General features: G+C 41.1%; 1 protein-coding gene across 8 annotated transcripts in view; it reads right to left on the reverse strand.

Annotated features, from left to right (window-relative positions):
* Nucleotides 1-2,448: 2,448 nt before the first annotated feature.
* The window catches only part of GLS2 (glutaminase 2), a 91,415-nt gene continuing 79,677 nt past the window's right edge, over nt 2,449-14,186 (reverse strand). For all 8 annotated transcript variants that reach the window (XM_056562394.1, XM_056562393.1, XM_056562392.1 and 5 more), the window contains 7 exons: nt 12,533-12,709; nt 9,443-9,574; nt 6,781-6,873; nt 5,958-6,019; nt 4,861-4,937; nt 4,716-4,779; nt 2,449-2,835 (listed from right to left, as the gene is read on the reverse strand). In XM_056562394.1, the coding sequence (XP_056418369.1) occupies nt 2,688-2,835; nt 4,716-4,779; nt 4,861-4,937; nt 5,958-6,019; nt 6,781-6,873; nt 9,443-9,574; nt 12,533-12,709 (753 nt within the window). In that variant the 3' untranslated portion in view covers nt 2,449-2,687. The remainder of the gene's footprint in view (nt 2,836-4,715; nt 4,780-4,860; nt 4,938-5,957; nt 6,020-6,780; nt 6,874-9,442; nt 9,575-12,532; nt 12,710-14,186) is intronic.

Below are 14,186 nucleotides of genomic sequence, written 5' to 3' on the forward strand. Positions count from 1 at the left end.
AAATAAACATAATAAAACACAATTTGCTGTCAGCATTGCTTGTTGTACTGTTGAACGTTATTTAGTTGGGTAACCTAAAGGCTAAGTTTACACATAGAGTAAAATGTATGGCTAGTAACTCAAAGCTGGATATCCTCCTACAATAACTAATAATTTGTGTAAAAACTGGGGCAAAAATCCTCAACAATTATTAATTCAACTACCCACTGCATGGAGTGCCACAAAAGAGCTATATGCAAAGGTTTCTCTCTTTTGATTGGCTGAGAAGAAACCAGGGGGTCTAATTCCACAAGCCTTAAAGGGGTACTCCAGTGGAAACCTTTTATTTTATTTTTTTAAATCAACTGGTGCCAGAAAGTTAAACAGATTTGTAAATCACTTCTATTAAAAAAAAATCTTAATCCTTCCAGTACTTTTTAGGGGCTGTATATTAAAGAGAAATCCAAAAAAGAAATGCATTTCCTCTGATGTCATGACCCCAGTGCTCTCTGCTGACCTCTGCTGTCCATTTTAGGAACTGTCCAGAGCAGCATATGTTTGCTATGGGGATTTTCTCCTACTCTGGACAGTTCCTAAAATGGTCAGCAGAGAGCACCGTGGTCATGACATCAGAGGAAATGCATTTCTTTTTTGGATTTCTCTTTAATATACAGCCCCTAAAAAGTACTGGAAGGATTAAGATTTTTTAACAGAAGTGATTTACAAATCTGTTTAACTTTCTGGCACCAGTTGATTTAAAAAAAAAAAAAAAAAAAAAATTTCCACGGGAGTACCCCTTTAAGCTAGCTGTACAGCCCCAATAGCCGTCAGCTGCCCATCTGTTAGGCTTAGACTAGGTTTCCACTTGGTTTTTTTTCTGGCAGTTTTTGGAAAGCTGCCACTGCAGTTTTTGAGCCAAAGCCAGAAGTGTATTCAAAAGGAATAGGACATATAAAGGAAGGACTTAGACTTCTCTTCCCTTATGGATCCACTTCTGACTTTGGCTCAAAAACTGCAGTGGCAGTTTTCCAAAAACTGCCAGAAAAAAACCCAAGTGGAAACCTAGCCTTAGGCTGCCTTCACACTATAGAATCCTCCGTTTTAAAGATCCGTTATAATGACCCGTTAACAAAACCGTTAAAAACGGCCGTTACAAAATCCTGTTATAGTCTATGGGATTTTTAAATTACCCGTTTTAACCCATCATAGGGCGTTATTTTTTGACGGAAGAAAGAACGGGAGAAATAGTGCATGCACCCATAGACATGAATGGAAGGGGTGTGGTGTGACGAAAGAGGTTTCCGGGACTGGAGACGCAACCCCGCATAGAATACAGGTGCTGCATGGAGATCGCAGGGGGTCCCAGTGGCGGGCCCCCAGCGATCAGACATCTTATCCCCTATCCTTTGGATAGGGGATAAAATGTATTTGGCTGGAATACCCCTTTAACATGTCAGCAACACAAATCACTCTCCTGTCCTAAGGGCTTACTATAGTGTATCATTGTAGGTAAAAAAAAAATAGCAGAACAGTGTTTACATTGGATTCATAGCTCACAAAAGATTACTTAGACCAGTGGTCTTCAACCTGCGGACCTCCAGATGTTGCAAAACTACAACTCCCAGCATGCCCGGACAGCCGTTGGCTGTCCGGGCATGCTGGGAGTTGTAGTTTTGCAACATCTGGAGGTCCGCAGGTTGGAGACCACTGGCCTAGACAGTTGTATCTCCCTGCGTGACCTCAAAGTCCTCAAAAAAGGCACGTGGACAAGGGATATCCTGTTAAGAAAACCCTTTTTTTAAAACTTATCCTAGGGGGCTGTCATATGGACTGCAGAGATTGGTTGTTGAGAGATTCTCACTCTTTTCTTGCAGCGCTGTGGGTTCAGGACTGACCGAGAGCAACATCTGCGTGAGATTTTATCTTCTTCTCATGTCAGAAACTACAGTTTGGATTGTGAACCCCATTGGGGATGGAGATTAAAGGGGTACTCCGGTGAAAACCTTTTTTCTTTTAAATCAACTGGCGGCAGAAAGTTAAACATATTTGTAAATTACTTACATTAAAAAATCTTAATCCTTCCTGTACTTATTAGCTGCTGAATACTACAGAGGAAATTCTTTTCTTTTTGGAATGCTCTCTGATGACATCACGAGCACAGTTCTCTCTGCTGACGTTATAATAATAATAATAATAACGCTTTATTTATTGTTGTCCTTAGTGGGATTTGAACCCAAGTCCCCAGCACTGCAAGGCAGCAGTGCTAACCACTGAGCCACTGAGCATACATCTGCTATGCATGGTTGCTAAAATGGACAGAGATGTCAGCAGAGAGCACTGTGCTCGTGATGTCATCAGTGTTCCAAAAAGAAAGGAATTTCCTCTGTAGCATTCAGCAGCTAATAAGTACTGGAAGGATTAAGATTTTTTAATAGAAGTAATTTACAAATATGTTTAACTTTCTGCCACCAGTTGATTTAAAAGAAAAAAGATTTTCACCGGAGTACCCCTTTAATGTAAGTGATAACAAGCTAAGCAGAATATGTTTGTGATATATAAAAAAAATATTATATTATCGGACTTAACTTTGTAGAAAATTCTACCACTGCACAAAGACATTTTGCTGATCGATGTGTAAAAGGTTAGAGCCGATTCAACTGGGTTGTGTAATCACATGTACAGTGATGAAGGCCGGTAACGGAGATCAGCTACACCATACTCTCCAAAGTCTCCAAAGACATGTGTTCTTCTGCCCCCATCTGTTTTTTCACATAGGTTTCTTGATATTCAGTGAGTAATTTCACCACATCATGTCTCTCAAACCTTATGGCATCTTGCAGAGGAATACTTCCCCATCTAAGGAAAACAGAGAATAGTTTAGTGCCACCTATTAAATACAGAACACGCACAACACTCTTTGTTCTTTTATGGAATAGATAGTTGATAACCACCGTGGATGGTATCACAGGTCATACATGGTGTTATTTCAAATCTGCTTATTTATGCAGCCATAAACTGGGCATGCATCATTCCTTAAAGTGAACCTGTCAAAAAAACAAACAAAAAAAAACTTTTGACATGTCATAGGGAACACTAGAACAAGCTGAGAGAGAAGTATGTACCCGTGCTTCTCTGTGAGCGAAACAGTCCCATAGACTTGTGTGGTACGCCTCGGGGGTGATAGGGTAGTTGGGGTGTTGCTGTTCTGAATAATAAAGGGCGCCGTTAACCCTTGTCACTCGTGACGTCAGGGTGAGGGTTAAATACTGTAATGGTGCTGGGCCTATCGCCACCCTTCCCAAGAGCGATAGGTGAGTCCGTAATAAATGAATTGTCCACAACCACTGTTTAACTGAAAACTTGCAGGAACTTTTACTGAAGATTTTCTGAAGCAGGCAATATCAATAACAGTCCAGATAACAGAGTCTATTTCTAGGTGAGCAGCGATTGACAGTTGGTTGGGATCAGATAAGCTCAATTTAGCTTTTAGAAGATTACGTAGCATAGATCCGCTGGATTTAGGGGTACATTTAGGTCCAGTGATCTTGCGGAGAGTAGCGGGGAATTGTTGAAGTATAACAGCTTTGGGCCTACCTCATTCAGTGACAGCAACCCAAGAGAGAGAATAATGGCCGCAGCTCCCTTATATGGGCAGGGGCTGGCCATTTTGGATTGGTCCATAAGAACTGTCACTCACTGTTACACGGCACTGTGGCTGAATACGTGACACAAGAATCACCTAAGGTCCTTCAACATACCATAGAGTTCTGAGTAACGGGTCACATGACCTAAGGTCCTGCGACGCCAAACAAGTGAATAATACAATATACATATTTACGAGCAAAGTTCACAGCAGCTCACCCTCGTAACCTGCGCACGGACAAGGCGTGGACTCCACCCCAGGAAATATGCAATTGAAGAAAGTGCTGTCCAGCGCTTGACTCAGGGGATCAATATTTTAGTCGGATGCCATGGAGAACAAACAGGTACGTAAAAAGTGACGCGTTTCGGCTCAAGTCACTGAGCCTTAGTCATGACTAAGGCTCAGTGACTTGAGCCAAAATGCGTCACTTTTTACGTATCTGTTTGTTCTCAATGGCATCCGACTAAAATATCGATCCCCTGAATCAAGCGCTGGACAGCACTTTCTTCAATTACAATATACATATTTACTATTATAATTTTGATAAATATCAACTTACTAAGGGGTGACTAGGGGCTAAATAGGGAAGAGGACCCCCACAGTCCAAGGGACTCTGACTTTGGGGACCCCCCTCCACCAAGGCACAGTGTGAAATACGGTGCTGGGACACCACACTTGCATTATGAGACTCAAAGCGTTTGATTTTTACCTACTGGAAACTAATTGACCATCGTAGGATCACTCACTGGGAAAACAAGTCTGACACAGGCTAAAGGACATAGCCCACTGGGAACAATTGGGGAGATTTATCAAAACCTGTGCAGAGAAATAAAGTTGACCAACCATAGAAAGCTTCCAAAGTTCCCTATCCCTTCCACCTCCTCTACCAGCTCTTCTCTTTTTCAGCTGTACATCTTCTCCTCATTTCCATTTCTCAGTTCAAATTTGGTTTTATTGCAGGTCCCATGTGGCCAATTTCAAACCTCCAAGCTAGAACCTCTTTTTTTGTGTTGTATATTTCTAGCACAAATACTTCTGATCCCCACTTTATGTATGTGACATTTCCTGAGCTCATACCACACACACGTCTTACCTGTCTTCTACAAATGGGTTAACTCTGCAACCTTCCGTCAGGAACTTGACCACATCCAGATGTCCTGTCAGAGTTGAAAGTAAAGAATCAAAAATGGAAGAAATACATTTTTGGGGTTTATCTGGGTTTAAATTGTCATACAAACCTTCTGCCGCAGCAACATGTAGAGCGGTCCTGGAGTCATAATCTTTTTGCTCCATGTCCATAGCGGAAAGTGCAAATCTGGAATACAGTGAACACTTATTGCCTGGTATATGCAGAACAATCTAGTTTTAATGAATACAACACAAACGTGTGTGGAGCTTAGAACAATAGATAAGGGAAACTTAACCGGGATTGATAAGATCTATTGACTGTAAATATTATGTAGATAGCATCCAATATAGCCTATATTGAGTGATAGTGACATGGCCAACCACGTTTTTACACTGTGTGCCACTGAACAACATCTATGTATGTGTCAAGGCTGTGCTCTAACTGTGTGTTGTTTGGAGTGTTTTTGGAATGTGCATGTTTCCAAAACGTGATGCAAAAAAAACCAAAAACTAAACTGTAAATAGGTCTAATGGCCTTGGAAATGGATTAAAACATGAAAGCATTAAAAAGATAAGATTTATGCCCAAAAATATTTTTTTTAAATGGCATACTACTGGGCCTGCATAAAAATAGAAAAAATAAATACATATTCACCTACCCCTGGTCTCCCGCAGCTCCTGTTTAACTCCTTCCTTTCCACCTACCTCTTGTCTTCACACTCCTGAGATGAGCACTCAATGTAGGACAGGACCTACTTACTCCACCAAATACTGACTGAGACAAGACACTGCTGCATCCACTGATTGGCTCCGCGGGCAGGTAGAGCACCTACCGCTTGTCTCAGAAGCAGGAAGAAGATAGGGGATCGGGGGACAGAATGAAGCTGCATAGGACCTGGGTATGTAGGTATATATTTTTTTTCTATTCTTATGTGGCCAAGGCAAAGTATATAATTTTTTTAAATTGCTGAAATACCCTTTTAATAGAAGTATAATTTTTCTATTAAATATAGGTAGGTTTCTTTCTAGACAGAATGTGGATTGTACTTTACTTGGTGGCAATGTTTTCCGTATGGCACTTTTAAACATTACTATCTCTGATCTGAATTTATAACATTGATGAAATACATATATTTTAACACTGCTAGATGTCATTTATTTTATTAAGTGCATAACTTAATAATTTATGAGAACAAGAACACCTTACCTTCTTAGAGCAGAGACATCGCCACTGTAGGCTGCAAATAGTAGGTTCACCACAGACTTGTGCTTAAGAGGAGAGAAGAGCAACAATAGAATCTGAGCACCAGGTAGACAACTAATGTGTTTGCAGCACTATTTTATACAATTATAATGTAAGGTACCATAAAAGGTTCATACCACAGTCCACAGAGTGGCCTATCCCCTTTACACACCTCTGGCCTGATCTCCCGGTATTCTACCTTTTCTTCTATACCATTCTTATAAGATCTCCTTCTGTCTGTTCACACAACTGTCTCTAAGATTTCTCCAATTCATATCCCTTACTTGTGCACTTATTACCCCAACATATCAGAATCTCACCCACCCTTGAAACTTCAAAAGAGAAAACCCATCTCTTCAGAAAAGTCTAAAACCTACAGTAACCCTGCTACCGCTGTACATCTATGAGCAGCTCCTTCTTCGCTTCGGTTTTCTCAGCCATCACAGGCAAAGCTCTTCTCCATCTGTAACAGCCTGTAACTTATTTAGCTCATGTGTATTGTACTTGTTTTTTGTTATACATTTTATTTTTTAACCTGCTCTGAGATTAAGAGCTCAAGGTAAAGCTAAGGTAAAATAAGGTCAAATAAATAAATAAAAAATAATAAAAAACAAAAATAATAATTGTAATAATAATTTAACTTCGAAAAAGCCTCAGATTTTAAAAGTAGAGTGAAGTAAGAGGAAAATGTATACCTCTATAGCCTCTGCTCCCATCAGCTCAACATTATCAGTTCCATACTTTTACCGTATATGCCTGATCATATTAGCAGAATACACAATAATACCTGTGATTCTCTTGTCTCTTTGCGGGGATCCACCTTCTTTGCACAGTGACGCAAGTTGTCAAAATGATGGAAATTGAAGAGGGAGACCAATTCCTAAAAAGAAAGATATTTCGACTTTACTGATTAATAAACAGAATGTCCATATCCACACAGTTCAGTATAGCTGCAATGGATAAAGGGATCTAAGGCTCCTTTCACACTATGAATTTCTCAGTTTACAAACTTCCGTCACATGTTCCCTCACTGCAGCTGCAAAACCCGGCGGTTACAAAACCCCTGACGGCCGTGACTAAATTGCATTGCAGCCTATGGGGTTTTGTAACTGCCCGTTTGCACCCGTATATGCCCGTAATTCATTACGGGTGTTATACAGTGACGGGACAACGTGGCGGAAAAATTACTGCATGCTGTAGTGACGGAACGTGACGGAAGTTTGTAAACTGAGAAATTCATAGTGTGAAAGGAGCCTTAGTGCAAGTTGTGTACTTCTAGGTGATTTACAGGAAAACTGACAGCTTGTGCACCCATACTAAACCCAATACACGGGGTTATAGTGCAAGTAAACCAGATGACAATGAGGTATCACCTACTCAGATCTGCAGACCGTTTCTCCAGTGCTAATCTGAAAATGGCCGACTCTGCAATGGATGTGTGACACGGCATACCGAGCTTCTCTTTCTCCATCCCCTCGGCTTTGGTATGTCCACTCACCTTGTAAATATTCATGGAACCCCCTCGCCCATGTTGGTGGGCCTATTTGTGCAGAGGGGGTGGAGGCAGGGAAGCAGAGTGTGCCGGGTCACAACTACATTGTATAAAGCAGTCCATTTCCAAATTAGCAATGCTGGACAATACAATGGGTATCTTTGGTACCGGACCGTGGATCCGAGTAAGTGCTACCTCACTGTAAGGCTGGGTTCACACCACATTTTTCAAGTACGTTTCCCGTATGCGTTTTCATTATTGAAAACTTATGGAACCGTATTGAAAACCGTATACATAGACAAATAATTGAAAACCGTATGCACCCAGATGCATCCAGTTGCGTACGGTTTGCTTGCAATACAGTTTTCTCCCGTACTCAAAACCGTAGTTGACCACGGTTTTGTCTCTCGCACTGCAACCGCATACTTTTTTTTTTTAACATGGACGTCAATGGGAAACGCACATGTACACGGTCCCATACGGGAAACTGGATACGGTTTTTACTTTGCACATGCGCATTTGCATCCTAAAGTCCCCACCCAAGACCCCTCCCATTAAAAATGGACAACATTTTCAAAAACGTATGGTAAAAAAAAAAAAAAAAAAAAAAAAAACGGATGTAACTGTATGCACTTTTAAAAACAGTATACGGTTTAAAAACGCATACGGTTTACATTTTCCCATACTGTTCCATCCGTTTTTTTGCCATACGGTTTTCTTTAGAAAAACGGATTGAAAACAGTATGGCAAAAATGTGATGTCAACCCAGCCTAAGGGTGGGTTCACACTACGTTTTGTCCCATACGGGAGCGCATACGGCAGGAGGGAGCTAAAACCTCGCGCTCCCGTATGTAACCGTATGCGCTCCCGTATGCCATTCACTTCAATGAGCCGACCGGAGTGAAACGTTCGGTCCGGTCGGCTCATTTTTGCGCCGTATGCGCTTTTACAACCGGACCTAAAACCGTGGTTGACCAGTGTTTTAGGTCCAGGGAAAAAGTGCATACAGCGCAAAAATGAACGCTTCACTCCGGCCGGCTCATTGAAATTAATTACATATGGGAGCGCATAGAAAGGCATACGGGAGCGCGAGGTTTCAGCTCCTCCCTGCCGTATGCGCTCCTATATGGGAGAAAACGTGATATGAACCCAGCCTTACACGTAAGGGAATTATTTCTCATATATACATTTTTGCTCCATGAAGATCATACATACCAGGGTTTAATATGTATTCACATCTTTTTTGGAAGACAGGTGTAGCTTGACAAAGCTCTATATATATATATATATATATATATATATATATATATATATATATATATACACATACATACATATACAGTGGCCCAAATTAATCAATCAGCCTTAATCCCATACTGCCTGGGTTTTCCCCACAGAGACCAATCACAGCTCAGGTTTCATATATTAATATGCTCTGGTAAAGTGAAAGCTAAGCTGTGATTAGTTAATGTGGGAAACCCAGAGAGTTTGGGTTTCAGGTAGATTAATAAATGGGGGCCAGTATGTTACTCTGTTAGAATACAATCCTATGTGCAATAAATTCTGATGTTAAAGGGGTATTCCAGGCAAAACCTTTTTCTTTTTATATATATCAACTGGCTCTGGAAAGTTAAACAGATTTGTAAATTACTTCTATTAAAAAATCTTAATCCTTCCAATAGTTATTAGCTTCTGAAGTTTTCTGTCTAACTGCTCAATGATGATGTCATGGAGCTGTGACGGGACGTGAGTCATCAGTTAGACAGAAAACAACAACTCAACTTCAGAAGCTAATAACTATTGGAAGGAATAAGATTTTTTTAATAGAAGTAATTTACAAATCTGTTTTACTTTCCGGAGCCAGTTGATATATAAAAAAAAGTTTTGGCCTGGAATACCCCTTTAACTTTATTTTTTTATAGTTATTATATGCACCAATAAAATAAGTCTTTCTTACGTGGCAAAAATGAATCCCTCGTACACTGTTACCGATTCTGTCCAGAGGAGGGGACCAACAGAAAACTCCCATAATGTTCGGAACAACCAGTAGTATAGCTCCAGACACACCGGACTTAGCTGGAAGTCCAACCTATGAAGACACAACTACAGTCACTAAATGTAAGAGAACCTAATATTCTATTCTTAACAATTCTTTAGACATTCCTAATATAATATGTAAAAAAAAAAGTTTATCTTGTATAATACTGAACTATGTTTTTTTGTAATTACATTATCTCTCCACTAGATGGAACTAGTAGTACATACACAATGAATCCTCTGTGATTGCCACCCAAAATTAAATGCTTAATTAAAGTAAAACTTAAAATCTGGTGAAAAAGTGGGAGGTCTACTTTACATCTATTTTAGACTCATACTTTAAGATTGATTTAATAACATTCCTAAAATGTACTATAAAGAATAGAAAAGTAACAACACAGATTCTTTCCTTTGTATGTTTGCAGAACAATCCAATGTGTCCTCTTGCCTTTATCTTTAGCCAAGAGCCTGGAGGGGCAAGCTGTGCATAACTAGCTTGCCCCCTGACTGGTGAGCAGTTAAGGGGTTAAGAAATGTACAGGCAAGGTTTTTTAGCCCCCTCCCCCGCCTGTAAAACTTGTCAGTGGCTACAGTGGTATGTCCCATGGGTAGGGGGGAAGGAGTGCACCAATCAGGGGTTTAATAGTTTCCCGGGCTTTCAGGGGCCCTCCCCTGGGTATTTATAGCTGTGGTGCCTCCCTTCCCCCCCTCAATCTGCCCAGGACCTGGAGTTTTTGCCCTCCCTCTCTCCCCTTTTTGTATCTCTGTTTATTGTAAGTCACAGCTTGGCGGTAAGAAGACGGTGAAAGCGGGGTCAACCCGGGGTAGACCTCCACACAGGACAGTGTGGCAGCACCTCTCGGGTTGGTAAGAAGCCAATCGGTGTCTTTGTTACAGTTAAATTGTTATTTATATAAGTAATTTTATAAATAAAGCTGTGGCCGATTCCCACCCACGGAAAAGTTAAATTGTTGTTGTGTCAGTTATTATTTAATTAATTATTGTAATAAGGGGGAGGGGTAGTTATAGCCTGCTAGGAGCTAATTGGGTCTCAACAGTCGTGATCAGAGACATAAGCGTCACTGTCTATAATCTACATCCCTTTTATTCAGAGGCTCAGGCTGCTGCTTAGGCCTTCCCATGCTTTAGGCCTCATGCACAAGGCAAAGCTTTGCATATGGAGTCTGTACAGATGCACATAGAGTTCTAATAATTCTATGTGCTGCCATAAACTAGAAGCAACATCAAGAAATGTCACATGACAAATTATGGAATTAAATCCCAGTAAGAAGGGAGCCGCAGAAACCACTTTAATACATAAAGTGTATTATTTATTACAGTAGCATACTTCCAGTCCAGCCACATGGCTGCTATGGGGTCAGTGAGCCAAGGCCCGGCCCTTTAACCCTGTGACTTCACCTTAACCTTCTTCAGGGTCAGATGGACGTGGCTGCGACCCAGGTTGCATCTGCTGAGATGGAGCAATGATTCTGGGCAGCGAGCCGTAAACCATCACAGGAACCCCAATAGGGATTCAACAGAGATTCATACCCAGGACTGTATCTATAACAAGGGGTCATCCTCTACGTTTAGAGGAAAAAAGGTTTCTACACCAGCACAGATAGGGGTTCTTTACTGTAAGAGCAGTGAGACTGTGGAATACTCTGCTAGAGGAGGTGGTCATGGTGAACTCTGTAAAATAATTTAAAAGGGGTCTGGATGCATTTTTTGGAGAGTAAGAACATTGCTGGTTATGTATACTAGATTTTTAGGGACAGAACGTTGATCCAGGGATTTATTCAGAATGCCATATTTGGAGTCAGGAAGGAATTTTTACCTCTAGTATGAGGGTTTTTTTTTTTGGCCTTTTTCTGGCTCAACTCAGTAGGGACTCATTAGGGTTATATGTTGAACTTGATGGACTCTGATCTTTTTTCAACCTTATGAACTATGTTACTTAAAGCCAGGAAGTCACATACAGTATATGCCGAATTAGCAGACAAGGGGCTACCAGGCCAAATAAGTCAGAAGATAATAAGTGAGTAATGCAGAGTACACAGCCAGAATATATAAAAACCACAGGCACCTGCAAAAGACTGAAGCCTTTTTCAAATAGCCCACCTTCTACCAGTATTGGATTCCAAGACGGAGCCCTGAATAGCTTAGTGTCCAGCAGCACTGATTAGCCAACCGGCTTTTCTAGTAGTGAGGGTGGTTGGCAGGGCTCAAGTCCTGCGGGAAAGCATGGGAACAGAGTTTCTACACTTTTTCCACAGCAGGGACGCATTCCCATTAGGAGTGGAAATCTTGGAAAGTTCTGACACTTTTTCCCCCAGGACTTGACCCCTGGTGGTGGGCATGGAGATGGAAGGATGCAGGCTCTCAGTGCCGCCATGCTGATCACAATGGTGGTTGGTGTAAAAGATACACACTGCAGTAACCTGGAGAGCGGTTGTACAGTTTCTTCTTTAGCATATGCATCCATGGTGAAATTTCTGAACTAAATTGTGCCAGTATTCTGCCGGAATTTATTTGTTCTCAGAACACTGAATTCTGCAAAAATTCAAGCCCCCCTGACTTCGATGGGATTTGCTGCGGAGTTCCAAAAAAATGTAAGACTGATCGTATATTTCTGCAGAAAGTGGAATTTTCATGGTGAAATTCCTGCCACGGAAATATCGCTATCAGAATGGGATAGTGGATTCCCATTGAAAGTAATGAGCAGTAAATTCTGCCCTGTGAACCTGCCTCAGTCAGTACCACTCTGAGGGAAAGCTAATATCTTGCACAATATACAGTTGCCCAACTACTCATTTTATTATAATAATAATATTATTAATAACGTTTTTTTTTATACAGAAAACCCTTCTGTTGAAAAAACTAATCTCTCCGAGACTAAAGTTTTCATATTTTATCATATGTTGCTAATGGAAAGTTTTTGTAAAAATATATTTAAAAAAAATTGAGGTCCACCTAAAATTTTTGTAAAGTTGTATAGCAAAGGACTTACATGAAAGGCAAATTGTCCGGAGAAGTCATACATTCCACAAGAATGCATTAGACTCAGAGTATTTCTTACGGCCTCTGGACTCAGGACCCGCTCTCCTGTGATGGGGCAGATGCCACCATTAGCCAGAGTGGCAGCTATCACACTCCCCGACTGACAGTTCACCTCAATGGAGCACAACTAGAAAAGAAATATATATTCAGGGAATATACTGTAAAGGTCAGGGAATATATACAGTGGGACAAAAGTATTTATTTAGTCAGCCACCAATTGTGCAAGCTCTCCCACTTAAAAAAGGTGAGAGAGGCCTGTAAATTTCATCATAGGTATACCTCAACTATGAGAGACATAATGAGAAAAAAAAAATCCATAAAATCACATGTGGTGGAAAATAAGTATTTGGTCATCTACAAACAAGCAAGATTTCTTGCTCTCACAGACCTGTAACTTCTTCTTTAAGAGTCTCCTCTGTCCTTCACTCGTTACCTGTATTAATGGCACCTATTTGAACTTGATATCAGTATAAAAGACACCTGTCCACAACCTCAAACAGTCACACTCCAAACTCAACTATGGCCAAGACCAAAGAGCTGTCGAAGGACACCAGAAACAAACTTGTAAACCTGCATCAGGCTGGGAAGACTGAATCTGCAACAGGCAAGCAGCTTGGTATGAAGAAATCAACTGTGGGAACAATTATTAGAAAATGGAAGGCCTACAAGACCACTGATAATCTCCCTCGATCTGGGGCTCTACGCAAGATCTCACCCCGTGGTGTCAAAATGATCACAAGAATGGTGGGCAAAAATCCCAGAACCATACGGGGGGACATAGTGAAGGACCTGTAGAGAGATGGGGCCAAAGTAACAAAGGCTACCATCAGTAACACACTACACCGCCAGGGACTCAAATCATCGAGTGCCAAACGTGTCCCACCGGTTAAAGGGGTACTCCAATAGAATTTTTTTTTTTTTATCAACTGGTGCCAGAAAGTTAAAACAGATTTGTAAATTACTTCTATTAAAAAATCTTAATCCTTCCAGTACTTATGAGCTGCTGTATGATCCACAGGAAGTTCTTTTCTTTTTGAATTTCCTTTCTGTCTGACCACAGTGCTCTCTTCTGACACCTTTATCCATTTTAGGAACTGTCCAGAATAAGATTTTCTATGGAGATTTGCTCCTACTCTGGACATGCGCTGGCTCCATTTTGGAGAGGCGAGTGTCGCGGAAGTGAATGGATGCAGAGGGGATCTGACGATATAAAAGATGGCCAGATCGTACGGTAAGTTGCCACTGCCACTTCTATAAAGGATCTAGAGGGTATCCCTGACGAGCCTCAGGGCAAAACGCCGCGTTGGAGACAGGTTTTTCCTTGATATCTATTGCACAGCACATTGCACTTTGCTTTTAATCTTGCATTTTGTTTACCGCTAAGAGCCTACTGCTTATCTATAGGGACAACGCAGGTTAGCATTCAGGTTCCGGAGGCACGTGGGTCGCCCTTATTAGGGCGAGTGCCCTAGCTACGTGCCAAACAGCTAGGGGGAGTTTATTGCAGGGGTAACTGCACTACACTATAGGGATCATTAGGGAGTATAGGGAGAGCTACTGTGTAGTATGGCTTCCCTGGATTTAATACCCCTTAGAGACACTAC

Source organism: Hyla sarda, chromosome 2, assembly GCF_029499605.1.
Source record: "Hyla sarda isolate aHylSar1 chromosome 2, aHylSar1.hap1, whole genome shotgun sequence".
In the NCBI taxonomy this organism is placed as follows: Eukaryota; Metazoa; Chordata; class Amphibia; order Anura; family Hylidae; genus Hyla; species Hyla sarda.